Source organism: Rhinolophus hipposideros (assembly GCF_964194185.1).
Source record: "Rhinolophus hipposideros genome assembly, chromosome: 15".
NCBI lineage: Eukaryota > Metazoa > Chordata > Mammalia > Chiroptera > Rhinolophidae > Rhinolophus > Rhinolophus hipposideros.
In genome coordinates this window covers 6,220,498-6,247,380 of record NC_138061.1, presented here as the reverse complement: position 1 = coordinate 6,247,380, position 26,883 = coordinate 6,220,498, and the positions used below count along the sequence as shown (strand labels likewise).

The following is a 26,883-nucleotide window of genomic DNA, read 5'->3' as shown; positions in this document are numbered from 1 at the left end:
TTTAGGGTTCTCAACCAAGCCTTGCAGGTTGTCAGAAAAAGTCTTCTGTTTTCTGGGGAGGAAGCTGACTCACCCAGGGTCGCCCAGGTGGCAGGGGTGTTCCATGGAAGTTGCCAGCGTGTCTGGCCCAGTTGTTCCTATGCCACAATGAAAGCCTAGTCACATGGTGTAAGAGTGTCCTTTGTGGTTGGCAGCCGGCGCTCGCCTGGCCTGGTGCTGCTGTGGAAGAGGTGTGCTCAGAAGACAGGGAAGAACCCAGGCTCAGTCCTGGCTCTGCCATTTACCAGCTGGGAGAATGTCAAGCCTGTTTCCTCATCTGGAAAATGCGGTGTATGGGGATTAGCCCCTTGGGACAGGAGGAGCTCAGTAAATATACCCCAGCAGGACTGTCAGCGAGGTCACATGGTATACAGTGCAGTGGGGCCCTACTGCCGGGCCCACCCCCCAGGTGTCCAGGGCCTTGCCCAGGGTGGCTCCGCCAGGCCCACCCCGCTGGGTACAGTCATAGGGCTCATGAATTGGGACGGTCAGGGCACCACCACTTTGAAAATTCGCTCGTATTTCCAAAACACATTCTCCCAGACAGGCTCCTGGCCTTGCCTTTGGGAGGAAATGGATGGCAGCCCTCAGAAGTGTGTGTGCTTGGGTTGGGGGCGGGGAAGGAAAAGTACAGGTACAACAACCATGTGAGATTAGCTGCTCGTGACCTTGTGGCAGCTGGGCAAAGCGTGGCATAGCATAGGGCCAGCCTCTTCCACAAGGATAGATGCTTGATTGGAAAAGTGGACTTTTCCTTAAATAGGGTGTCATTGGCTACATCCGGGCCTACTGCGTAGGGAGGAGGGGCGAGACGCATCCCGCCCCTGCCCAGGCCGCCTTCTGCTTCCACCCAGAGGACATCCGAGGCAGCTCAGGTTAGCAAGCACCTACTGCGTGCTCAGCAGTGTGTGGGGAGGCCAGGTGAATAAGATCGAGTGGACTGGACGGTCCCCAGCCCAGTGCTGGGCATGCAGTATGTTCTGGGGGACCCATTGTGGGGTGCTCAGGGAGAACCTCAGGAGACGCAGAATGCAGGGGTGAGGCATGTGGGCTGGGGGCGGCAGCAGGGACTGTGTCTGCCCTGGTTGGTGTCCTACCCTGTGCGGGCACAGGGCTGAACACACTGCCGGCTCTGAATGGCAGAGTTTGGGGGCTAGGGTTGAGGACCCAAGGGGCCTTGGGGTGGAGCCCGGAGATGGTGAGCCTGCTGGAGCAGAGTCCTTTGCTGCAGCAGGAATCCCTCAACCACCGAGAGGCGGCGGGCTGCAGGAGAGGGCCCCACAGTGTGGTCACGTGTTTCAGGAGCAGAAGCCCCTCACAGGGCTGGCTGGATAGCTGCTGCCAGGAGACGGGTATCTGCAGTGCCGGGGAGCTTGGCACCTGGGGACAGGCGCTGAATCTGCCTGCTCCTTTTTCTTCCACATCAGCACCGCAGGGTTTTCTCTGTTTTTTTTGAGTCAGCCATACGTGAGGTTGTAAAGAGAGCCCGCGGCAGGGAGGGGGCAGCACTGGCTTGTCAGAAGCTGCAGCATCTAGGGTGGGGGCGTGGGCCGCTCTCAGCCCGACCAGTCCTGGCCTAGGGGCAGGGGACCCGGCAAGGGCCTGGGCTTGAGGGTCTGGCAGTGGGTGGACTCTCTGAGCAACCAGCCGAGGTGACCCTGCATGGCTGCCTCACCTCTCGGAGCCTCTCTGAGGTGCAGATGCTGCAGCTGATCTTGCAAGCTGTTGTGAGGTCAGGTACAGGTGAGCTCGGCAGGTACAGGTGAGCCCACAATGAACCCTGTCCCCTCCCTCCCTGGTGCCTGACTGAGATCTCTCATGGTCCCTGGCCCTGCCTGGAGCTTGGCATTGACCTGGCTGTATAAAGTAGCACTTAGGTCTTGCTAATGGTCTCAAATAAAGACTTTTACAGGATCTGGGTATTTTCTCATGTGCCCTCAACTCCATCTGGAAGATTTCTCTGTAGGAAGTGTTTTCTCTTGGTCCTCGGGCTCTGGGACCCACTGCCCAGGTGTGGCTCTCTGCTCCACTGTGTGGCCGTGGGCTGGTTACTTAACCTCTCTGTGCCTCAGCTTCCTCACTGTAGATGGGGGTGGTACTATGTCTCCTTCCTAAGGTTGTTGGTAAAACACTAATTATAAGAGCAATAGTCACAGGTCTGGCTCCACCAGAGGTTATTTCATAGTTTGTTTACCCTCAAAACAACCATGTGGGATGGTTAACTGATATTATTTCAGAGAGGTCAGGTAACTCACCTAAGGTCACAGAGCTGGTAAGAACCAGCTTTGAACCCTGGGAATGTTCTCCATCGGCCATTCTCTGAGTTGCCCCAGTGTGTGCGGAGTTACCTGTGATCACTGTCCCTCCATTTGTCAGTGCGGTGGATTTTTCAGCCGGGTTGGCCTCCAGGGGCACATGCCGGGAAATCCCGTTGGATGTGTGTGGGGGGGGCAAGAGGATTCACTCACAGCAGCTGAAGGAGCTCAGAGCCCCAGGGCTGAGAGAAGGGCTGTCTCAGGATCCTCCGGCCGGGGGCCTCAGGCCCCAGTTCTGCTCTGGTCCCTCAGGGGAACCAAGGTGGGGCTTCGGGGCCCTTCAGCCAGAATGGCTCTCTTGTCCGTATCAGGGTTCCTTGCAAATTCCTGGGTCGGAGGGAAGGTTCTGCTGCTTCCAAAGCATTGATGAGGCCTGAGGAGCAGTGATCTTCTCCAGACACGCCCACCCCCACCCGCCAGCTGTCCTTTACCTGTCCTTCACAGGCGAGAAGGCTGAGAGTCAGAGGGTGGCACCGGCACCAGGGCCCGTGCGAGCAGCCCACCTCGCAGTTGCATGCACTCGGGCCTGTCTTGGGGCTCCTTCCTGGGTGTCTGCCCCGAGACCTCGTGGGTCTCACAGGTGCTGTGTCTGGAGCTGCAGGATCCAGGTGGCCTATGGAAGTCATTCCTTATTTTGTCATGGCGGAATCAGGCAGGAGGGAGAAGAAGGGGTTAGCCTGTTTGGAACCAGCCAGTGAAGAGGAAACATCCGTGTTTCCACATGAAATAGTTTAAAATAAACTCCTGTCCGGCCCCTCTGAGGCCACCGCAGACAGATCTTGGTGGGGCTGGAGCCACGAAGCTCATGAGTGCCTCCTGGCGTCTCAGCTCCTCTCTCTGAAGGCCTGATGGAGCCCCTGGACCTGTGCATGGTGGGCAGGGCATGGGCAGGCCCAGGGACCGGCCAGTGTGTCCCAAAGCCAAAGTAGCTATGTCCCCGAGGGTTCTGGGAGGCAGGGGCTGGTGAGGCTGAAGGAAGGCAGGGTTGGGGAGGGCAGCGGAGCGGAACAGGGGAGGGGAGGAGGGCAGGGAGAGCTTTGGTGCCACTTTGGAAGGGACCCTCTGAAGGCAAGAAGTGGGACAGGCCCCATTTGACAGAAGGCCATTGGGAACCTGAGATATTTAAAAACAAATTCTGTGTCACAATTGAGCCCAGGGGAATTGGGTTGGATCCAGCAAGGATTGGTTTGGACAGTGGCTCTCAATGGTCATGTTGGTGGTCCCTTTGCCACTGAGAGATGGGTGGACCAAGCCATGAGGGGCGGGGTGCCTGGGCTGCCAGGCGGTGGCTCAGGCCTCCTGACCTTTCTGGTGATGAAAACAATAGCCCTCTTTTTAGAATCATCCAGCCCTTAGCACTTCCCTCCTTTGTACAACAAGCCTGTAGGTAAATACAATTGTATCTGGGTTTTAAATGAGGAATTTGAGCAGCAGAGATATTCAGTGACAAGCTGGTGGGCCCAGGAGTCGAACCAGCTGTGTCTGACTCGGGAGCCCATGTCTGCAGCACCCTGCTCAGCTTGCCCAGACTCACTGTCCCCACCTGCCCTCTCTGCCTCTCTGAGAGGTCCTGGGAACATGCAGCTCGGGGTGCCAGGGGGGCCTAGGGAGACGTTGAGGGTATCAGAGTGCTGTGTCCGTGGCAGGGCTCCTTGGTAGTTCCAGAAATGGGGATCTGGGTGGGAGAGTTGGCATAAATTGGGGCCACGGAGTGGGCGGCAGGCGTGCCCAGCCTGGAGCACATTGTGTAACAGGAGAGGTGGGTCCTGCTGAAGGCTGTTGGCACCAGCGCAGCCTCTTCTGCCTCCCTGCCCAGCCCGGGGCCCAGGGCTGACGCCATGAGCCCTTCCACAGTTCCATCAAGAGATGCTCTCAAAGGCTGTGCCCATTAGAGGTAATGGCTGGGCCTTATCTCACCCATCACACTGCCCCACTTCACAGATGAGGAAATGGAGGCCAGAGAGCCAGGTGGCCAGCGTGAGGGCTGGCCCCAGTAGCCAAGCTCCCCATTTTCTGCTCCTGTGGGCCCCTTTTCTGTGCCACTGCCCGGCGGGGCGTGGAGGCTGTTATTACCCAAGACTTTGGAGATGTTAGCCGGGTGTGAGTAATTTAGGCTACGTCGTAAACAAAAGCTGCTGGGCTCATTTTGCCCTATTATAAATGTGTGTGGGTTTGTGTCCCCTAAGATGTGCTGCAGAACAGAGACATGGGCTGTGGGCAAGCCCAGGGGCCATGGCGGACGGGAAGACCCTCATGGAACTCCCCTTGACCCTCTGCTCTGGACTGTGCCCCCTTCTGGGCACCACCTCCCTGATACCCCCTTCCTGGGTGACCCAACCGGAATCTCCTACCCTGGTGCTGAGGGCTGGGCCAACCACGCAGGGCAAGAGTGTTTGCTGGGCTCCCTGCCATTCACGGTCACTTCCCTGGGTCTGTAGGTCTCGGCTCCGTGAGCCTGGCCAGCTCTCAGCTTTGTGCTGCCCCCCTGCTTTCTGGCAGCATGGTGCCCTGTTGCCTTTCCTTCTCACTCCAATGGGATGTGTGGTGTGGGAAAGAGAGGCCTCATGCCACGAGGCTCTGATCTGCACATGCCCACAGCTTCAGGAGAGCAGGCTTGCAGCTCTGAGCCTCTCGCTCACCCAAGCTGGCTGAGGGGGAATGGGGACAGGTCTCCCTCCCCTGAGACAGATGGCACGTGGCCGTCCTGAACTGGGCAGCTGCCCACAGAGTCTGCTACTTACTTCCTGCTTCTTGGGTCCAGAGGGAACGGGTGATGATGGAGAAAGGTGGCCAGGTGTTCCCTTGGTTCAGGACGCATGTCTGGGAGAACCTTCAGGAGGGGTCTGGGTTCTTCACCCCCCCCCGCCCCCATGGTCCGGAAAGTGAGCCCAGAGTGGCAGCTGACCCGCCACATTACACAGCTCTGTGGCTCACACGGAGCCTGGGTCGGCTCACCAGCGCGACAGAGGGTGGCAGAGGAAGGAAGCTCTCCTGAGAAGCTTGCGCCTTGTCCTGTGACATTTTACAGCACTTTATTCCTCACAGTATTGCACGGATTGGGTTGATTTTAGCCTATGGGAACGGAGAGTAGTACGTTTGCTGCAACTGGGCAGATAGACTTCAAGGGTAGAGTGGTTGTTATTCAGAGCCTCTTTCCGGGGGAATTGGGTGGTTTGAGGAAATGAGGGGTGTCCCTGAGGTGAGCTGTGGCTCACTGGCCATCTTGAACCCAAAAGCCCTCCCCGACAGAGTACTCCAGGGTGTGGGTCGGGACACTTATGGGCAGCATCTGCAGTCAGGCATTGTCCTGAGTTCATGCCCTGCTCGAGTCCCTTTGGGCCTCAGTTTCCCTATCTTTAAAGTGGGAATAATAAGAGTGCTGACCCCGGGTGGGGGGAGAACAGATGGACTGCATATTCTGCAGAAAACATTCAGCTCATTTCTGGTACATAACTCGCTACTGTTTTTACTGGTCTTCCCATCAGTGTGATCATTTGGGGAAACTTGGGCCCCAAAGTTGTGGATGGAGGGGCTCTCCTTCCCAGGCCCTCGGGCCTGACGGTCCTGCACTGAGGTGGGCTCCTGTGGCTATGGCTGGAGCACCCCGTTTCTAGAGAGGTGCTCTGACTGGGCCTGCCTACCGGGCCTCCAGACTCCAGGGGTCTCCCAGCCCAGCAGGGCCCTGCAGCCGATGCACACGCCCCATGCTGTCCCTGCAGGTCCACATGGCCTTGTGTCCCCACCAGGTGTGGTCGTGTGGCCTGGTCTCTCTCCCTGTGTCTCTTCCTGCCCTCATGGCCAGGAGGGGTCAGGGGAGCCACACACGCAGGGGTCTTTCACCACAGTCTGAAGCCCGGCTCTCTGACCTCTGGAGTCGCTCCAGAGTGCGTCCACAGAGCTGACCCTTTCCCAGGTGCCAAATCCCATCAACCAGCCCAGCGTCATGCTCCCAGGCCCACTTGCAGGCCTCCGTTCTGCCCTTTGCATTGAGTGGATTTTTTTCTGGGGACCTGGGCTGCTGTAAGCTGACTTCTCACCCCCACCCACCCACTTTGGCTGCCTGGAAAACCACTCATGTTTCCCAGAGTTCCCTCCCATTTCAGCAAATAGGCTCTGCAGGCGGGGCCTGGGTGGGACCCGAGGGCCACGGGGAACACGAGCGTCTTCTCCAGCAGCACCTGCCTTGGCCCCTGACCCAAAGGTCTGCACAGGTGTGGGTACCAAGACAGGTGGGTGAGAGTGCTTGGCGGTTTGTAAAGGACCCTCATCCCCTCACTGGTCCTGAGCCCACTCCTGAGTTCTGGTCACAGGGCTGGGCTCCAGACCCCCCCAGGAGTTAGAGCCAGATCCCCAGTGCCCACTTACCCCCCAGGCTCCGAACCACGGTGTCTGGGGCCCATGACACTTTTAGGGGCTGATGACGGTGTTTTAATTTCTTTTAAGATTAGAAGGGAAAAAAAACCAAACTTTTAAAATCAAAGAAAATGTTTTTCTCTCACATCAGAAATACATGGTATTTTTAAGGCCCGTGAAACTTTTAAATTATTTAAATTTTTTATATGGAGGAAGGTGGCCTCAAAAGTCGTAAAGCGGCCTTAGGTATGCCCTTGCCCTTATCGTATGAGGGCTGCCACACTGTGGGGACAGAGCCAGGAGTACAGTTTCCAGGCTCTCAGCCTCATGTGGAAAGGTGCTGGCTCGGGTAGTATATGGCCATCAACTGTGATTGGATGGCCATCAGCTGTAACCAGTGAGCCATTAGCCACTAATATAACTGCCGTGGCTACGCTAGCAGGAAATGGGGAGCTAGTAAGAAGGTGGTGGCTGAGCTAGCAAGTGCGGATTGCAGTTAACACAACAGATTGCAGTTAGCGAGTGAGGTTGGTTGGTTGGCAGAGAGAAGTGGACGGCAGGTTGTGGATAGTGTGGCTCCTGCTTCCTGTGTCTCCAGCCCAGCCGCCAGCGAGACTACAGTGGTGTGACTCCCCTACCTATGGCTCCATGGGTGTTCCTTTTTGGCCTCGCCATGTCCTGCGTTCTTATGTGGGGAGCGGGTGCAGAGACCCCGCATGACACCCTGCATGACGAGTTCCATGCCTGTCTGCACGATAGCAGAGTAGCCCCGGGACGGAGGTGGGAAACGCCTGAGCTAGGGAGGGGCACTGAGGCTCAGGGCCTCCTGTGGGCTGTCACTGTGGTCCTGCTGGGGACGTCACTTCATCCCTCAAGACAAGCTGCATGGGCTTCTTAGAACACGTGAGGTTGGTGGGGACTTTCTAATATTATCTGTACAAATTAGTGATGCCAGGCCCTGGCCCGGATGGAGTGATAGTCTCTTCACCCCACATTCCACCCTGGGGAATGCCTGCCTCCCTGAGGGGTTGGGGTGATGCCACCATCTGCTTGGTGGCAAAGCACCCTGTGCCCACGCTTGGTCCCTGCCCAGACAGAAAGGAAGCAGCGAGGGGCTTTGTGGGGCTCTGCCAAGACACACCTCCAGCTGACACTCCTGGAGCTGGAAGTTCCTTCAAGCAGGGGACTGTGTCACCAAGGGCCATCATCATGCATTTGCCCTCTCGACCTTCTCTTGGTGCCTTGTGACCCAAAGTTAGATGAGACCTGAAGGCATTGAGGCAGCGGGGCTCAGGGCTAGTGCTCAGGCCTCCACGGAGGTGTGGCTGCCTTCTGTGGACTGGGTGAGGCTGAGCTACAACGTGACTTCTCTCAGTTACTGAATTACATCTTTGCAAGTGTGTTCACAACAGCCCAAAGAGGCTGGAGGCCCATCTTTCTTAAATCTTCCTTCATTGTCTCGTTCCTGGGGCTCTCACTGGCCCACACTCTCCTTTCCTGAGGGCCTCCCGCTCTTCCCACCCCCTTCTCCCCCCGTCCCCGTCTGACCTTCCCTCACTAGCAGAGTTTCTGTGGGCATGTCCCACCTGCATTTCACCATTGGTGTCCAGCTACCTCCCTGGCTGATGCACACCCCAGAGGGAACAGAGTTCATGAGTGGCCTGATGGGGACACTGCCTGACCCCCCCGCCCGCTGTCCAGGCCAGTCTGAGACCCCAAGCTCTCACTCTGAAATCCATACCCCCCCATCCTGGAGTCATCATGCCAGTGGGACAGCAGGTGCTGATGACAGTCTGCAGAGATGCCCCAGGAAGGCGAGGTCTGGGGGCCCCACAAGGGCCAAGACTTGGGAGCGGGGCACAGGGAGTCTTTCTGGGCTCAGGGCCTTCCTCTCAAGATGGCCATCCTGGTTGTCAGGGCCGCTCCTGGCTTGGAACTCAGCCACTGGCAGTGAGTGCATATGGAGTTGATCTGGCATTGCTCCTCTGCCAAGGGGTCGGTTTAGTGGGGCCTGTCTGGGCTCGAGCACAGTAGCCCACAGAAAAGCCGTTTTTACCCTGAAGAACTCTATTAATTCTAGTTTTTATGTTTTTGACAGTGTCGCCAGTGGGTTTTTTTTTCCTTTTTAAAAAATTAATGTAATTTTTCTAATTATATGAGAAATGCATGCCCTCTTTGGAAAATACAAAAAAAGCACAAACGAGAAAATAATCCATGATCCCACCTCCCAGAGGGAACCACAGAGAGCATTTTGTTCTGCTCGTTTCTTTACAAATGCAATTATTTATAAAGCATCATACCCAGAGAGTTGCTCGCATCTGAGCAAGTTCCCATATTGGGGGCATGGTTTTGTCCTCACAGAACCAAGACCCCCTGGCTTACCAGCCAGGCCCTCCAGGGTGGAGCCTGCTCAGGAGGCGGCCAGCCCAGCAGAGCAAGAGGGCACGTTGGAGGCACCCTGTGTCCGCCCTGGGCTGTCCTGAGAGCTGGAGGTCCGGGCCAGGCACGTGCCCCCACCATCCATCACCCACCGTGGAGGCCCCCCCACCCCTGGGTGCAGAGTAAAGCTGGATCGTCCCGTTGCGTCTCCTGGGAATGGGGTGGCTACCCCTCTTACTCTGGAACCCCTGGGTAGGAGGAACTGAACTGCCCAACATGAATATTCCGTGGCTGTGGGTGACCCTGCTCCGTGTGTGCAAGTGTGTATGAGAGTGTGCGCGTGAGTGTGTGTACGCACACTCGGAGGATGGAAACAGGTTTCAGTAGATATGCTGTGGTTTTTTCTTTTCTTTTTTTTTTTGTGTTAAATATTTTTTTATTTGTATTATACATAAACCAAACTAAAATGCCTTTCGTTACGTAAAAGGCCAATGGTTTAGATACACGGGATTTTAATTAAATTGGCATAGTTAGGACCAAAAAGATAAAGTGGACACTGCCACCTTATCTTCAGCCCTTGCTTTTTAACAGGCTAATGAACACTTGAAACAGAATTGAGTCTGGCTGTTGTATAAGACAGTGAAGGGACTTCCTCAGTATTTAACATATTAATATAATCAGTTATACAAATCTAAATATAAAACTCCATTTCAAAACTCCTGTAGATTTGAAGATGGCATTTACCATCTCTGTGTAAAGTTGAACATGACTCATCACATCCAATCATAGCTTTAGAAGGGGGAAAACAGTCATAGGACTTGCTGACCCGAAATTACCGTCACGTTCAAAAGCTATTCGTATCCATTTACCCACAAGCCAATCTTATTTAAATCAGGACTGTCCAAAAGAAATGTAATATCAGCCATTCATAATCTGAATTCTGGTATATGAGATCAATTTAAATATGGTACACATAAAAAAAAATGTCACGAGACATTTCTGTATTGTAATAAATAAGGCAATGGCCAACTATTATTCCTTAGTAGCCTTTTTGAGATACGCTATCGAGTCTGCCCTTTCTGCAGTCTTCTTAATGCCAGCCAAGATCATTTTTGTTCCAGGGATGTACTTCTTGGGATTCTCCAAATACTCTGTCAAGGTGTCCTCTCCCCAGGTGATACCTTTGTTCTTGTTGGTATCCGTGTAAGAAAATCCAGGGGCCTGACCAGTCTTTCGCCCAAACAGACCATGGAGATTTGGCCCAGTCTTGTGCTTGCCTCCCTTTTCCACAGTATGACACTGGGCACACTTCTGCACAAAAATCTTCTTGCCTTTCTCAACATCATCCATTTTTAAATCGCTCTTTCGTTGGACACGAAACGCAGTCTCACACTCGCAAGCCGGACGTCCCGCTCTCTCTGGTTTTTTACTTTCTTCTGTTTCTGAAAATCAGTTCAGATCCTCAGGTGTCATGTGGGTCTGTAAAGCTATAATGCGGGTCCACACCATCGTTCTGCGTCCCTCAAAGGGAGGTGGGAAGTTCGGTTGGGGAGAAACACCCCCCTTTTGCTGTCATTAGGAGCACATTACATCCAGCTACGGACAGCGGTCATCACAGCGGGGGGCACAGAGTCTGCAGGGGGGGGTTCTGCAGGAGCAGTGTGGGGTGGGAGGGCTGCACCACTGGACCATCACCCTCTCAGTGACCTTGTGTGGCCGCTAACAGACAGGGTGTGGAGGGTGGCTCCGTGCCCGCCGTGACCCAGAGCCGTTCTGGGTGCTGAGCCCCTCATGGGATTCAATGGCTGTCCGCTACCCACATTTATTTACTGAAGGTCTGCTCTGTTCTGGGCCCCTGCCCGGTACTGGGACTCCAGATAGTTGCTTGTATTCTGAGCTAAAGAAGACAGTGAACTGTTTCGTGTGCGTGTGACTGAGAAGCCCGGAGTCATCCTAAATGCTTCCTGTTTTGGACGCTGCGTTGCCAAGTCTCACTGTTCTCCCCTCGAAATATTTCCAGTCAGCGCCCTGTCCACTCCTCACTGCCACTGGCCTGGGTCCCTGTGGTGACCTCCCGTACCTGTCAGGACACTCAACCAGCAGTGGCTTCAACCATCAGGATTATTTTTTATTTTAACTTTTTTTTTTAAAGGATACATCGTCAACTTGAGTGAATACAAAATTAGGTCTGAAAGAATTGAAAACATGCTCAGACAGAACCGTAGACACGAATGATCATGGCAGCATTATTTATAATCTCCCCGAAGTGGAAACGACCCAAATGTCCATCACCTGATGAACGGCTGGACGAAAGGTGGCCTGTGCACACAGTGGAATGTTGTGAAGCCACCAAAGAGCAGGAGCCACTACAATGTGGAGGAAGCCTGGAAACATTATGCGAAGTCAAAGGAGCCAGACACAAAAGGCCACATATTTCGTGGTGCCATTTATAGGAAATGTCCAGAATAGGCAAATCTAGAGAGACAGAAGGTAGATGAGTGGTTGCCAGGGGCTGTCGGGTAGCCAGGAATGGTGAGTGACTGCTTGCTGGGTACGGGCTTTCTTTTTGGGGGGACGGAATGTTCTGAAGTTAGTGGTGATGGTTACATAACTGTGAATGTGCTCAAGGCTGTGAAGCTGTGCACCGTGAATTTTATGTTACATTAATTTTACCTCAGTTTCTTAAAAGTGGCTGTTTATGTGTCCACATGGCTGGGGCCTTGGAAGACGCCCGTGCGTTGAGGACATGACACTGAAGCAGCCTTCGCTTCATGGTAAATCCACCCCTGCTTAACCTGCTGGCTTTTCATTCTCTGGTTTGTTACCCTGTGGTCTAAGATGGCTGCCATGGCACCAGCTGTCACGGTCACCTTCACGGCAGTGCCTATGAGCTTTCCTCCTGTGAGTGTCCCTTTTCAATGGATGCAAAAGCTCTCCAGAGGGGCTCCCCTTCCCTAACAGACTTCTAGTTACATTTTTGGAACTGGGTCACGTGGCCATGCCTGACTACAGAGCTTCTGGGGAAGGAAGTACCTGGCCAAAGGCAGTGGAATTGTCACAGCTGGTTTAGCCAGCCATTATTCTCTGCCGAGCAGTGGGCCCCATCCTGCCTCAAACAGAACTGGGGGTATAGCAGCCAGGAAGCTAGCCTTTCTTCCTCTGTCATACCCCCATCCGGTCCTTCACACAGCAGCCAGGCTAGTCTTCCAGACGTTCAGCTCTGCCATGCCACTCCCCTGCCCACAACTATTCAGCGGCTCCCCGCTGCCTTGCAAACAAGGCCAAGCTCATTTTCTCCATTGTCTAGGAGATTTTTCTTGGCTGGCCTCTGCCCATCCAGCTTTAGCTCCACCAAGGCTGTGGGCCTCTGCAGGGACGATGACGATGGTGACAGCAGCTGGCTCAGAGTGAGCACTTCCGCTGGGCGGGGTGCTGGGTGTGGATTCCCTCATTTAAAACTCACAACCAGGCGATGCATTCCCCCTCAGTGTACGGATAAGGTACCTGGGCACTGAGTGCTTGAGTAACGTGTCCGAAGTCACGTGGCTGGCAGTGACAGCAGGGGTGCAGGTGCAGGCACGTGGGTGACGATGGTGATGATGAGGATGGTTCACAGCTCCCATGTCGGAGCACTGGGTCCGGGCCAGGCACGTGTCTGAGGGCACTGCTGCGTCATTTCATTCATCAGAAGCAGCCCTGGGGGTCGGCGTTGCTCTTCTCAACTGATACTCGAGGAGACTGCAGCTCTGAGCCGTGGAGTGTGTTGCCCGGGATCCCAGAGCTACTTGGTGGCAGGCGGGCTTCAGACCCTCGCCCTCTGGCTGTGTTCTTCCTCAAAACCTTACTGTCCCAGGCACCAAGGGACAAAGCCTGGAAGGACCTGCAGTTGCCCCCACTGGGAAGACGGTGGTGTGTCCTCTGCCGTCGAGGCCTTCCCAGGCTCCTGCGCCCCCTCCCAGGATTCCGTTTCCGTGACCGGAGCTCCTCACAGGAGCTGTGCGCGTCACCGAGCATGGGCTCCTGTGCGTCGCCCCTCCCTAGCCAGCTTTGACAGTGCCACTGCACCCCGTCTGTCCCGCCGTCACCCTCAGCCACGAGTCCATCCCATGAGGTCTTGATGTGTCCGCTCCCCTCCAGCCGCACCTCCCCAATGTCCCCACCCTGTCACTCCATTCTCACTCTGTATTTCCGGGCATGTTTAGGTGTTCTTCATAGCAGGTTTAGGGACTTACCATGTTCTGGTTAGAATTTGGCATTTGACATTTCTAGTTAACATTACACCACGCATAGTGTTTGATTTTTGTGGTCTTTTAACTTTTCCTATACTTTCTCTCCCTCCCTTCTCCTACCCCCACCTCCATCTTGTAATAATCTGTGTTAAGAACCTGCAGTGCCTCTCTCTCTGCTTGTGAACACACACACACGTGCACACACACACGTACACGGTGAGGTGGCTATCGTCTTGTTTGGTTTTTTTTCAAATGGAATCATACTGTTTTCCTTTGCACCTTGCTTTTCCCACTTTACATCCCGGACACCCCAAGCCCACGGCAGAAGCACTGGCTCATGCCCGTGATGGCCGAGCCAGACGTTCTTGGTGGGCGTGTCCCTGTTACTCCCCTGGTCCCCTGAATGGCTGTTTGGGCTATTTCCTTTTCATTGTTTTAGTTAGAAACAAAATAATTGGCTTTGTTAAGCTTATTTTCATGTTTTAAAACTGTTTCTCTCTTAAATGGTTTGAACTTCAGATTCTATTGATGACTCTGTTAATTCTATAAATGTAAGTCTTGGTGGAGGAAAGAAATTTAGTCTGGAAGAGTCCACAGTTTGTCCTCCCCAGGGTCAGGTTTGAGCACAGAGGTGGGTCAGCCTCTGTCCCCCTGTCTCCTGGGTAAAGGTTCCACCCTGAGTCTCCCTGGGGCCCCTCCTGGCCCCTGACCTAGCCCCATGCTCAGTGACCTGGGTCTGAGCTCAATGACATAGCGTGCCCCCGCTGCCCCGTGGTGGTCTGGGCTGATGACCTCCCTCCGAAAGAAGCAGTTCCAGGGGAGGGGCCGCCCAGGCTGGGGAGGGTGCTCGCAGCACCCAGACACGAGCTCTGCGCTCAGTCAGCATCCTGGACGCTTGGCCAGATGGCGTTCCCCCAGGGACACAGAACTTCTTGCTTTTCAACTAAACCTACCTCAGGTGACCTTCCGCTCCCTCCTGCATCTGGGGCTTGTTTTCTGCTGCCCAGTGGCTCCCACAGATGCCTGGTGGGATCCTGGAAAACCACAAGCTTCGGACAAGGGCCCTGAGCCTGGTTCCCCATGTGTGAGGCCGGAGGCCCTGGCGGGTCACTCGCCTCCTGCACAAGGACGGGGGGGGGGGCATCTGCCTGGGAGCAGGGTTCCAGGTTGTGGGGACCCAATGAGACACTGTCCTGGTGTTGTGGGCTGAATTGTGTTCCCCTAAGAGACATCTTAAAGTCCTACCCTCCAGCACCTGTGACTGTGATCTTATTTTAAAATAGGGTCATTACAGATTCACTTAGTTAAAATGAGGTCACAGTGGAGTAGGGTGGGTCCTTAATGCAACATGACTGGTGTCCTTATAAAAAGAGAGGAGACACAGAGACAGTCACAGAGGGAAGATGGCCATGTCAAAACAGAGGCAGAGGTCGAGCGCTTCTGCCACAAGCCAGGGAACACCTGGGGCCACCAGGAGCTGGAAGAGGCAGGAGGGGTCCCCGCTGGAGGCTTTGGAGGGAGCCTGCCCTGCCCACACCTTGATTTGGGACTCTGGCCCAGAGCTGTGAGAGAATACATTCTTGTGTCTCAAGCCCCCCAGTTTGTGGTTCTTTGTTACAATTAGTATTAGCCAGGCCTGTCTAGAAACAAATACCAGACATCATATCATTCTGTCCAGAAACATTTCCTTCCAGAGCTGGAGACTGGCAGGCTGGGGCAGGGGGTTGGGTCAGGAGAGTCAGGGAGACCACAGGATTGGGGCCTCAGTGGCTGGTGGGGTTCAGGGCAGGCCATTGGGGAATGAGGGAACTGGAGCATCGAGTGACAGGCTGGAGCTGAGATCAGCAGACGGCCACACAGTTTGTCCAGCAGTGCCCCAGCCAGCCCCTGGCCTGGATAGCGAGGCTGGCTCTTTCTGCTGTGGCCTTCTCACTGGTCAACAGGTGGCCTTGAAGCCTCTGTGACCTGGAAAGAATGGAGAAGGGGACATTATAGAATAAATACATCCATTTTTAAACGCATGACTTCTTTTCGCTGTAATTAGCAGGTGATTATTGTGTGTAGGCCTGAATGGGCACTAGTAAGTCTAATAAGAAAACCTAGTGCAATTAGATTTTTCCCACCAAATAGCTTCCCAGCAGTGAGTCCTAGTTCTGGAAAAAAAGCTTTCTTTTTTCTTTTTTAGCTCTAATCTTATTTGTAAAACCCTGACAATGCATAGACGAAACGATTTGGTGCTCTCTTCCCTTAACTGGACACAGTATATGGGATTCCTGTGGTGGCCAGTTCGTGGGATTTGCAGGAATGGGCCTTTGTCTCCGGCCTCTGGCTGCATCCAAGGGCAGGGTCTCTGGAAGCAGACATCCAGGTTTGAATGTGGCTCAATCACTGCCTGTTGGGGCACTCTGGGGCGAGTGACAAAGTCTCGGAGACTTGCTTTTCTCACTTGTAAGTGGGGTGGGAAGGCCTACTTTGTCAGGTGTTACGAGGATGAAATCGAACCAAGTTGTGTCTGTAAAGCGTCTGGCGTGGCCGTTGCTGGCCTCGCAGGGAATAGGTGGCAGAGATGTCCTGGCCTGGGCCAGCAAGGCTGATTGCACGGCTTCCAGCCCCTCAGAGGCCTGGGGGTTGGACAGAGTCCTCTTCCTGACTGTAAGCGGGGCTCAAACACCTCTGGTGATGCGGGGCTCATTCCTGGGCGGGGAGCCTGGTCCACTGTTGACACCATCGTCTCTGCTCCTCTGCTGACCTGGGCCTTGTGGCTGCTGCAGGTCAGGGGGCTTGTGGGTGACCCCGTCTCGGTTGTTGCGCCCTACCCTTGCTTGAGGATGATTGTCTCCCCCTCCCCGCTCACAACACACCCCTTCTTGTGCTGTCAGGAGAGAAGACCCATCCCCACTACCCCTGCAGCACTTGTGTTCAAATAGTGTATCTGCTTTTGTTTGTCCATAAAATTTTGAGAAATGTGTGTAGTGGGGGGAGGAACATCGTGAGTTTCGTGGACAGGGTGGCTCGGCTGCCGTGGTGTGCAGGCCACCGTGGAGGGCTCAGCCTCAGCCTGTTTGTGTGCACAGGCCTCGTTCTTCCTACGTGTGAATGCGTGTGCATGGGTGTGTGTGCATGGCTTCCCCCTCGTTGACTGGCCGCGGAGCAGACAGACACGGTTCTCCTCTCCAGGCTGTGCTCCTGGCCAGGGAGCTCTGAAAGGCCAGCTGTGGGAAAGGGGGGAGAGGCGCCGCCGGCCCCAGAGGCCTGAGAGGAGGCGCCCTGCCCACAGCCCTGCCGCCTGCTCAGTGCCCCCCAGGTAATGTCCACACTGGGCAGCAGGGATACACTCTGTGCCCCACAGACGGGGCTGGTCAGGGTGGGGGTCCGGAGCCCAACTCGGGAGCCTGACAGCCTGGTGCAAAGCCTCAGTCCATTGCTGGCTCACCTTGATGTCTTGGGTTCTTGGTGTGAGACTCGTTGTGCCTTCATTTCTACATTACCCATCTGTAAAACGGGGCCACAGGAGCTGCTACCTCCACGAAATCACGTGTCCCCAGAAATGGTACCTGTTGGCACCTTCGTCATACCTACGAGCATCAGTGCCCCTCTACTCCAGTGGGGGGGCCCCCAGCAGGCTGCCGTGTAGCGCTGGTGAGTCTCCTCAGGGAGCGGGAGGACGTGGCCCAAGCGGAGCTCTCACCTCTGGCCCCGAGCTGAGCTGCTGGCTTCCCCTTGGAGCTCGGGCTTGCTGCTGGGACACCCAAAGGGACACACAAAGGACGTCCAGAGGGCGCAGTGCTGGATGCTGGCCCTGCAGTTTTGCGCCAGGTCCATTGAACTGAGGCCCAAGACCCTTCACACCCCTCCATGCACTGCAGGCACTTCCTGTCCTCTCCCCAGACTGCTCTGCTGGGCTGTCACCTGGAGCCTTTCCTCACTGTCCCCTGTCACTTTATCCATCCTCTAGACTCTTAGGTGGGGGTCCCTAGCACTCCATCACTGCCCTCTATGCCCAGCTGGCTCCATGGCCTCTCCACTCCCCAGCCTGGAAAGTAGGTTAATAATATTCACGACCTCTCTCCAGAGATAAAGAGAGAAAACCGTCTGCCTGGAGGGGCCAAGAGTCATAATTAACAGGCTGATGAGCGTCCTGATCTCCTTGAGGGAAGAAAGGGGGGCTATGGGCTGTCCTCACCAAGGCACGGCTGAGCTGGACACAGCTCTTAGTCCTTAGTCACTGCCTTGCAGGCTGGGCCTGGTCATCTCCCCACCTCACCTCACCAGTCTTTTCTCAACCAGGCCTAGAAGGACTGGACATGTGGCCGCCATCCTCTGGACACGTCTGAGACCATGTGGACTGTCCTGTCTCTCCCTCCCTCTAATCTCCCAAATGCCCCTGAGCCTGCGAAGGGCCAGCCCCGGTGTAAGGCCCCACCTGCCTTGCACTAGCCTGGCCCCAAAGAATTAGGACTCCATTTGCTGATTAATATGCTATATGCTTGGGGTTTAATTGGAGCATAATTGTAATCCATATGCCTGTTAAGGTAATTACACTTATAAACCTAATCTGTGGATCAATGGGTGTGGAGCTAATTAAGGCAACCATAATTAACATTTACAAAAAACCTTGCAATTACCGGAATATCCTCTAAGCTGGCCTCTGAGCTGACAATGAGGGCAGCCCAGGCTACGTGCCTCCTGGAGCCTCTGATTCTGCACCTCGGGCTTCCGGGCACCGAGTGCTTGCTCGCCTCATCTCACGGGTGGGGTCAGCGCCCACCTTCACCACCACAGGGCTCTGAGGTGGGCACACGGCTGGTGATGGTGACAGCAGGGGAGCCAGACGCGGTGACTCGGCTGTCCTCGTGCTTTGCTTGTGTTCTGGCTCAATAGACTCGGCCTGACAAAGCAGGTCCAGGAGAAAGAAAACGAGAGGGCCACGTGTTGAGCTAGAGGCAGAAGCAAACTTGGGGGGAGGGAGCTTCCTCCCCCTGTCTGGGGGGGCTCAGAGGATCTACTTGGGGGCTTTTCTCCTCTCCCAGCCCTGCACCTGCGGCGGGCTGCCCTGTGCTCTTCTTACTGTCTTGGAAGTGGGGTGGGAGGAGTCTGCCCTGAAATGTCGGCCTGGCTGTGCCCACATTCTGTCCCCGGGTCCATCCAAGAGGGCGAGTTAGGCCTGGTTGGTGTGGGGGCTGAAGGCGGCAGGGGGAGAGGATCCGGCGTGTAAGGCCCAGGGAGACAGCCAGTGCCCAGCGGCTGCTCCGTGGGCTGGCGCGGAGGGAAGCCAGCAGGAAGTCCTTGGTCATGTGTGGCTTTTGCAGTCTCCAGATCTGTCTGGGAAAAGGAACCCTCTCTACTACGGAACATTCCAGACCTCGCCCCTCTCCTCTTTCACCCCCTCCCAGGCCCTGGAAAAGGCCGACAGCTGCACACCAGGGCCAGGCTTGCTCCTCTTCCCTACGCTGCCTGGCTCTTGGTAATGTTTTCAGCTTCGTGAGCTGCACAGAGGCCCACCCGCCAGCCCCCTCCCCATGCGGAGCAGGAGATACGCAGCAGCCCCTGCAGGCCTTGTCTAAGGAGGGATTACCACAAACTAATCTGGAATCTGTCCTTTCCTTCTCAGCAGAGCAGCGGTGCTCTGGGAGGACGAGGCCCTCCTGGTGTCCTTGCAGGGCCGTCCTCTGAGAACACGTGCTCCTTTAGACAGCACCATGCGGACCCTTTGCGGGGATTCCAGCGCGGACAGGAGCCATCAAGCCTGGGCCGGGAGGGAGTGTGGCGGGGCAGTTATTGGTCTGAGCTGCCTGGACGCAGATCCTGCCTCTGCCACTCAGAGCTGGTGCCACCTTGGCCAGATGGAAGTCATTTAACCACTTTAGGCACAGTTCATCTAATGGGGAATATGCCGACTAAGTTAAAGACCGTTTGTGAAATGCCTAACGTACTGCCTGGTACACAGGAAGTGCTCAGTTAACGCTGCTGCTACTTCTGTTGGTAGGAGCCCTGGAGGAGCCGAAAGGCACAGGGGCAGGTCGGGGGCAGGCCCGGGGCAGGGTCAGATGGGGCTGGGACAGGTGGGGGGTCAGCCAGCTGGGGCAGGGCCCGGTAGGGCCGGACTGGTGGGTCCCCTGTTACTGAGGCCAGTGTCTCGGCTGTCTCCACACTACTAGGTCAGGTGTACCTGGTGGTCCCAGAGCTCACTGTTCTCTATTTCTACACAGGGTCTTTCCAGAGACTTTGCAACTTTGGCAGAAATTTCCAGATAGGACCAGGTTCTTTAAAGGGGGAATGAGATAAATGGGTACAGAGGATTTCTCTGTGGGAACCAGGTGGTTGGTCAGGGGTGGCACACATATATCGGAGGAGAAAATGACAAATCAAAATAACAGCCATCATTTATTGAGCACCTACTGTGTGCCAGACTGTGACCTAAGCACTGCACAGGCTCATCAGCTTCCAATAACAGCCTGATTCAGCTGGCATTTTAGTCCCGTTTTATGGATGAGAAAACTGAGACTCAGAGAGGTTGAGTCGTTGCTCGGAATTTGTCCAGCAAATGGGTGGCTGGGCCAGGATTTGAACTCAGCCATTCTCATCACCTCTGTGCCCTCTACTTCTCAAGGGGAGCCCCCACCCATTCTGTCTTCCTGAACAGGTCGTTTGGGGCTGGGCGAGGAGCTGAGCATGTGGCCATTTCTCTCACCTGATAGTGGAGAACAGAAAGGAGTAGGCAGGGCTGGGCTGCAGGGGGCCAAGGGCATGGTGGGCAGACCCCGCTGGACCAGAGGAAGGAACCTACAGAATGCTATGGGAAGGGGGTGAGGACTGCCCCCTGGAGACCCTTTCCCGGGCCCTCAGGCTGGACTGGGGGGTCAGCCAGGCACACCCCCTCCCTGGAGGACCCTGCAAGGATGGGACATCGAGGGGAGGTCTTGCCGGGCCTGATCTGAGCCCCTTGCCCCAAGCCCACCCCATCCTTGGCAGCGCCTGGCCCCCAACGCCCCCATTGTGATCTTATTTGACCCTCCCAAAGCCTGGGGGGCGTGCAGTGAGGTCCAGGGCCCCAGGGAGCTTGGATGGGCCCCCTTTCCCTGCAGGGGGCAGCTGGGGACTGGCCTCCTTCCCCGGGGACCACAGCGCTGCACTGCCTATTGTCCAGGGCCTGAATTCCATCCTTTCATAGATATTATCCTGTTTTCTAGTTGCTTTAAAGCAACAGAGTCACTCCATTAAAACCATTAGCCTCTTTATTTTTTCAAAATTTCAATATAATAATTTGTATTTTTTCTTATTGTTATAAAACTATGGACATTCCTGGGCTCCTCCTGGAGGGAGGGTAGGGGTAGGAGCAGCTGTTCCCATGTGTTGCCTTGCTGAACCTTAATGCTGAGCCAGTGCTGTGGTGTCATTGTCCCCCTTACAGATGAGTTAAGCCACTTGCCTGAGGTCACACAGCTGGGCCGTAGTGGGACCCGGCTGGATGCTGACCAGCTGCCCCAGTGCTTATATGCACTGGCTCCTTTGATCCCTACAACCTCCAAAGGCCGTAGCTACAAAGTGACAGGGCCAGTAGGCAAACTCAGGCTCTCCGGCTTCTTATCCTGTGCTCACATTCACTGTTGAAAATTTAGGAAAACTGGAGATGGGAAAGGAAAAAGTAAACCTCGGACCAGCCCACTTCTGGTCACCTCTGGTCTGAGGTCCACCTTCCAGAGGGCACAGGTCGTAGGTTACATAGTCCATTCAAAAATGAGGTCAGGGTCACATGCTGTTTTTAGAATCTCTCTCCAGCGGGAGTTGGAGAGCCCCACTCGCCATCAATGGCGTTCTCCCAGGTCATTGTTTTAATGGCTGCGTCTTACTCCACCGTGTGACACACCATGTTGCTAGACATTCCATTTGTCTCCAACTCATCATCAGTGTAAATAGGGCTGCACTGAATGTTCTTAGAGCATGGCCTTGCCCTTATTTGTGATTTTTCCGTTAAGATAAATTCTCATGTATGGAATTGCTGGGTCAAAGGATATACAAAATACTAAGGCTTTGGGTACTTGTGCAAAATTCACCCTTCCAACTTCAGTTGCACTCCCATCTGTAGTGTGGACATTCTCATTAGCAAATAATACCCATGATGGTATCATCATTTAAAAAAAAAAGCCTCCATTGATAGAAAAAAAAAAGGTACCATCTTTGATTACTAATGAGACTAATGGTTTTTCATCTTCTTTGGTCACTGATATTTTTTCCTCTGTAAGTTGCATATTTATATCCTTTTTCATTCTTCATTGTATGTTTTTAAAACCAAGGCTTTTTTTTTAATGAGAAATCTGCATTTCATCAAAGATGGAACGCAGTCTGTAGCTCATTTATTCTCTGGAGAAGATGCTGCTGTTTTGTTTTCTCATCCAATCAGATACAAAGGCTAAAAGATGTTGCAAATTAACTTCCGGCATTCGAGACTGATGTTTGGTGTGTATGAGGATCCTAGCCAAGAGAACTGCATTTTAATCCCAGTAACTCAAAGTCGTCAGGCTGCTTGGGTCACGTTGACCAGGGTTTGAATCCTCCCTTGGCCGCTTCCGAGCACATGACCTTGGAGTGCCCCTCAGCCACTCAACACCTTCCCTTTCTGGGCTGTAGGATGAGGACCTGCCTTCTGTTGCTGTGCAGTTTACATGAGGTCTCGGTGGATGGGATATGCCTTGTGCTGTGCCTGACACGTGAAAAGCGCTCAAAAGACCTTCACCACTTTTATTGGCAGCTTCCCATCTCAGACCCAGGAGCTCGTGACTCCAGAATACATCAGAAGAGAAAGCCACGTTAGCCTAGACGAGGGTATAATGTAGTTACAGTCATTTGTAAAGAAAATGTTCGTTGTTGCCAATCGAAATCTGCAGTAAGTTGTAGGAGAAGCTGTTTTTTAAATGTCGCCGGTGCTGGGGCCCTCCTCTGTTCCTGATGCCATGAGAGGTCAGGCAAATGAAAGGAAGGATGAAATGCTTGAATAACTCCTCTCAAACCAGCTCGGACCACATGGCTGCTGTGGCATAAGCATGCTAATTACCTCAGGAGTGGTAAGAAAGCCAGCAGGGGCCCTGGACACACCAAGCATCCGTGGCAGGGGAAGGAACGCTAGAGAAATCCTGCAGCTGAGTGATGGGCAGAAAGGGTATTTGAGTTTGCTGCCAGTGGTCTCATCATAATCGCTAATATTTATTGAGTGTTCAGGTAGATGCTGTCTTATCCCCATTTTGCAGATGTGGAAACTGAGGCACGGGGAGGAAATGACTCGCCCAAGAAAGCACAGCTGGGGAGCAGCACAGCTGGGACTGTAGCTCATTCTCAATGGGGTCCAGTGTGAAGGGTCTTTGAGGTCTGTGCCCAGCAAGGGTCTTTCCCACTTGCCTGTCTGGGTGATAGTCCAGGACACATGAGGCCTTGAGAGAGAAGCAGCCATGTGGTCCTGCGTTCTCGTGCCACACTGGACAGCTGCACCAGCCATTCTGCAGCTGCTGGGCCACCTGGCCCAGGAAATGGGCCCAGTGGCTCTCCAGCAGTGCTCTCAGACGTTTTTCTGGGGGAAGGGAGACACAGTGACACTTCTGGAATCTGAGCCCCATGTCGGGAAACAAGTGGAAGGGCTTCCCATGTTCTTCCTGAGTGGGTGTCCTCCCTTGGCTGCTGGGCCTTCTTGTCCCCAGGGAGCTGCCATCTACCCTAACCTCACAGTGGGCCTGTGGACAGCTCATGGTACGTGCCGGCCATGCGTGTGAATGCATTGCTTTGCATGACCCCTGATTATAATCCCGCTTTCCAGATGAGGTACAGCAGGGGTGGGAAGCCTAAGTCCCTTGCCCGAGGTCCCACCAGTGGGACAGCTATTGGCCATCTGACTCTGGAAGTCGTGCTCTGAGCGGCACTCCTTGTCTGCCTCTTGGTTGTGGGGAGTCCCAGCCTCTCCCGTGGGTGCGCTTGGCTTGTGTTTGTTTAGTTCAGACACAGAACCTCCTGGAAGGGCTTGCAGGAAAAGATTGAGGCAGAGCCCTGAGCTGGTGTCCTGATGGGCCCCGCCGGGGCTGGGGGCAGCAGCAGGGGCACCCACCACGCTGCCACAGCTCCTACTGCCCACCAAACATGTAACTCAGCGACTCAAGACCCGCTTTTATTTTGGTAGAGCTTTTGGTCCCCATTTACATGTTTTGTTTTTCCTTTATAGTCCCAAGTGTGGAGGCTAGCAGAGCACAGATGTCTCACCAAACAAAAATAGATCCAATCTGAGGAGCGTTCTGCGACCAGACATTCCCATGCTCTCAGAAAACCACATTCCCTTGCCAAGAGCTCTTCGGGAGGATGTTTGGAAAAAATGTCAAGGCATTCATTTTTCTCTCGACCTTTCCGGTTGGAATCGAGGGGCCTTAACGCTGGAAGTAAAAGAAGTTATAAATAAAGACGCAGCCAATGGCCAAGCCTGGCCCTGCACCCCCAACTGGCCCTCGGTGGTTTCTCCACAGATGTTACTGGGTCCCTCTGTGGCCCTGCCTCTGTGAGAGGAGGGTAAACAGTTGTTTCCAGATAGCGGATGGCGGGACAGGGAGAAGGTCTCCACATCCTACAATAGCAAAAAAGAAGAGAGACCCAAAGAGAGAGGGGAGTGGCAGAGAACATTGCCGGGTGACCTAGTGGGGGAGGGGGGCTTCAGTCAAGATGGTGCCATCGGAAGGTGTGTTTGAACGCAGAATGTTTGCTGAGTCTGTCCTAGAGTTTGGAAGTGTCGCTCCTTTACTGCCCTCTGGCTCTCTGGAGGAATCTGGGTGGGTCTGAGGGCACCTGCCTGTGGTGCATACCAGCTGGTTCTTCCTGCATCCACTTTCCTAGACTCCCTGACTGTGGGTCCCAGGCTCTAGGCCAGGGGGCTGGCTGGCTTCCCTGGGGCCCACACCCTTTTAGGGAAGCCGCGACCCAAGTTGCCTGCTGAATTGAGGGCCACCCACCAAGGCCACAGAGGGGGTATGGTGGTAGGACCCAGGGTGTAACTGCTGGGGAAGATGCCATGTGCAGGCCCTGGTTTGCCTGGGCTGGAGGCCGCCTTGCTGTGGAGGGATTGCGTGCAGGATGATGAGCCATTCTTCTGTTTGCCTCCTGGAGGACTTCCTCTGGCAAGGCTGGGGTAGGCCACGGCGGGGGAAGTGGATCTTTTTTTTTTTTTTAAAACATTTCATCTATCTATCTATATTTTTTTTTATTGGGGAAGGGGAACAGGACTTTATTGGGGAACAGTGTGTACTTCCAGGATTTTTTTTTCCAAGTCAAGTTGTTGTCCTTTCAATCTTAGTTGTGGAGGATGCTGTTCAGCTTCAAGTTGTTGTCCTTTCAGTCTTAGTTTGTGGAGGGCGCAGCTTAGCTCCAGGTCCAGTTGCCGTTGCTAGTTGCAGGGGGCACAGCCCACCATCCCTTGTGGGAGTTGAACCGGCAACCTTGTGGTTGAGAGGACGCAGCTCAGCTCAAGGTGCTGTGTTCAATCTTAGTCGTAGGGGGCGCTGCCCAGCATCCCTTGCGGGACTTTGGAATTGAACTGGCAACCTTGTGGTTGAGAGCCCACTGGCCCATGTGGGAATCGAACTGGCAGCCTTCGGAGTTAGGAGCATGGAGCTCTAACCGCCTGAGCCACTGGGCCGGCCCGAGAAGTGGATTCTTAAAGTGCTGGGTTTTACTGCACTTTAGGTCCCTCAGTGGCACTGACTGTCTATTGCCGGACCCAAGGGCACCCGCCCGGGGGGTGTGTACCATTGGCTCCTTAACCACGGAGGGCAGCTTCCACGGGGTCAGGAGCAGCTTTGTCTAGAGCTGCAAAGAGACTCCCTGCAATAGTGATGCCACCTGAGGTGCAGCCCAAACTGAAAAACCTCGGGGCAACACAGCAGCTTTGGGTGCCCAGCTGTGTTGGATGAAGCATAATTTCCACTTGCCAGGCCCTGAATCTGGGTTGCATCACATACAAAGGTGCCATACTCCTATACTGACCAAAAGTTATGGTCTTAAGGAATAAACCCAGGTCCAGATGATGGCTTCATATAGTCACTAGTTTGATTTTGGAGGGGGCGAGAATTGCTTTTTGTGTTTAAATTTTTGTTTTTAATTTTATAAACATAATATATTCACATGGAAAATTTGGAAATTATAAACAATCTGAAAGAAGCAACTAAAAAAATCCTTTTGTAATCCACCAATAACATCAATTAACATTTTGGCATATGTCCTTCCAGCCACTCCCCCGCCCCCCCAACACACTTTTTTAAAAATATAATTGAGATTGTGTTTTATGTACAGTTTTACAGCGTGTACTTACCAGCTTCGAAATAGACCCATCTGCATTTTCTATATGGGCTATATGGAAAGGACCAGATTGCTGAGGTTTAGCTGAAGCTGTGGGAGAGGGAAATCTAAAAATACCTTTGTCATTGGCCTTGTACAAGGAACGCTATGGCTTCATGTCTTCCACCCAGTAAAATATAGGCTGAATTAGCCAAGACTGAGAGTGAACCTTCTGATGGGTGCTTGCTGTTTATACTCACAGAGTGGTTGCCGCGTTCTCTCTGTCAAGCTCAAAGACAAGGAAGGGCTGTCACAGGAAGGAGTGCTGGAACATAGCCTGGCCTGGCTGCCGAGGGGGCCTGGAGCCCAGCTGCTTCCAGAGGAGCCCCTCAAGAGCTCTCCAGCATCTTCTGCAAAGCGAATGCTTTACAGGGAGCAGGAGGGGTCTTCTGTCAGACAATACACTGCTTCTTCTCCCAAGACCAACCCTGGTTGCAAGCGAAAAAAATCTAAACAATGAAAAACATTTGTAGAGATGTTTGCTTCTGGCAAGATGGAGTAGAAGTACCTTTCCCTATTTATCTTAATAAAAGTAAAAACCCTGGATATTAGGTATAAAACAAACATACGAAGAGTCTGAAAGGTGGACAGAAGAAGGCAGGCCAGTTAGGGACCTCGGGACCCAAGAAATAACGGAGTGGTGAGTTCCTTATGTTTTCTTTTTGCCTCATTGATCCCAGACTTGGAGCCTGCTGTCTCCAGTAAAAGGCCAGGAAACATGCAGCCTAGCAAGACAGAAAACTTATAGACACTAACTGCTCTACACCAGCCAAATACCACAGAAAAAACTATGGTCCATCCCCACCGATGCCAAAAGGGGGAGGCTAGGCTTCCAGCCTTATCAGGTTCTAATGAGCCCCCACTGCTGGGGGTGTGAGAGAAGGCCAAGTAGGGAGCTAGGAGCCAGGCAGTAATGAAGGCCCAACTAGGGTATCATGGAGACCACATGGAGGACCTAAGCTTCCACACCCAACCAGCAGTAATAAGGCCACCCGCCATCCCCACCCAACACATGCACACGTCAGTGGTGGCCATATGGGAAGCAGTCATGAAGCATTCCTGTTCTTCCCAACCAGGGTGGAACTCCCACCCTTGACCAGCAGTAATGAGTCCCTCCCCCACCCCAGTGTCACCAGAGACCAGGTTGGGAACCTGGACTTTTCTCCCCACCTGGCAATAATGAGGCAGCCCTACCTCCTTTTCCCTGC

General features: G+C 54.0%; 2 protein-coding genes across 4 annotated transcripts in view; one reads left to right on the top strand and one right to left on the bottom strand.

Annotated features, from left to right (window-relative positions):
- LHPP (phospholysine phosphohistidine inorganic pyrophosphate phosphatase) overlaps nt 1-26,883 on the top strand; it is a 116,136-nt gene that overhangs the window by 56,000 nt on the left and 33,253 nt on the right. The window lies entirely within an intron of this gene.
- Nucleotides 10,119-10,448, bottom strand: LOC308507958 (cytochrome c-like; the record flags this gene model as incomplete). Its single annotated transcript, XM_081074068.1, has 1 exon — nt 10,119-10,448. Exon 1 carries the CDS (start codon nt 10,434-10,436, stop codon nt 10,119-10,121), a length of 318 nt encoding a protein of 105 aa, XP_080930194.1. The 5' UTR covers nt 10,437-10,448.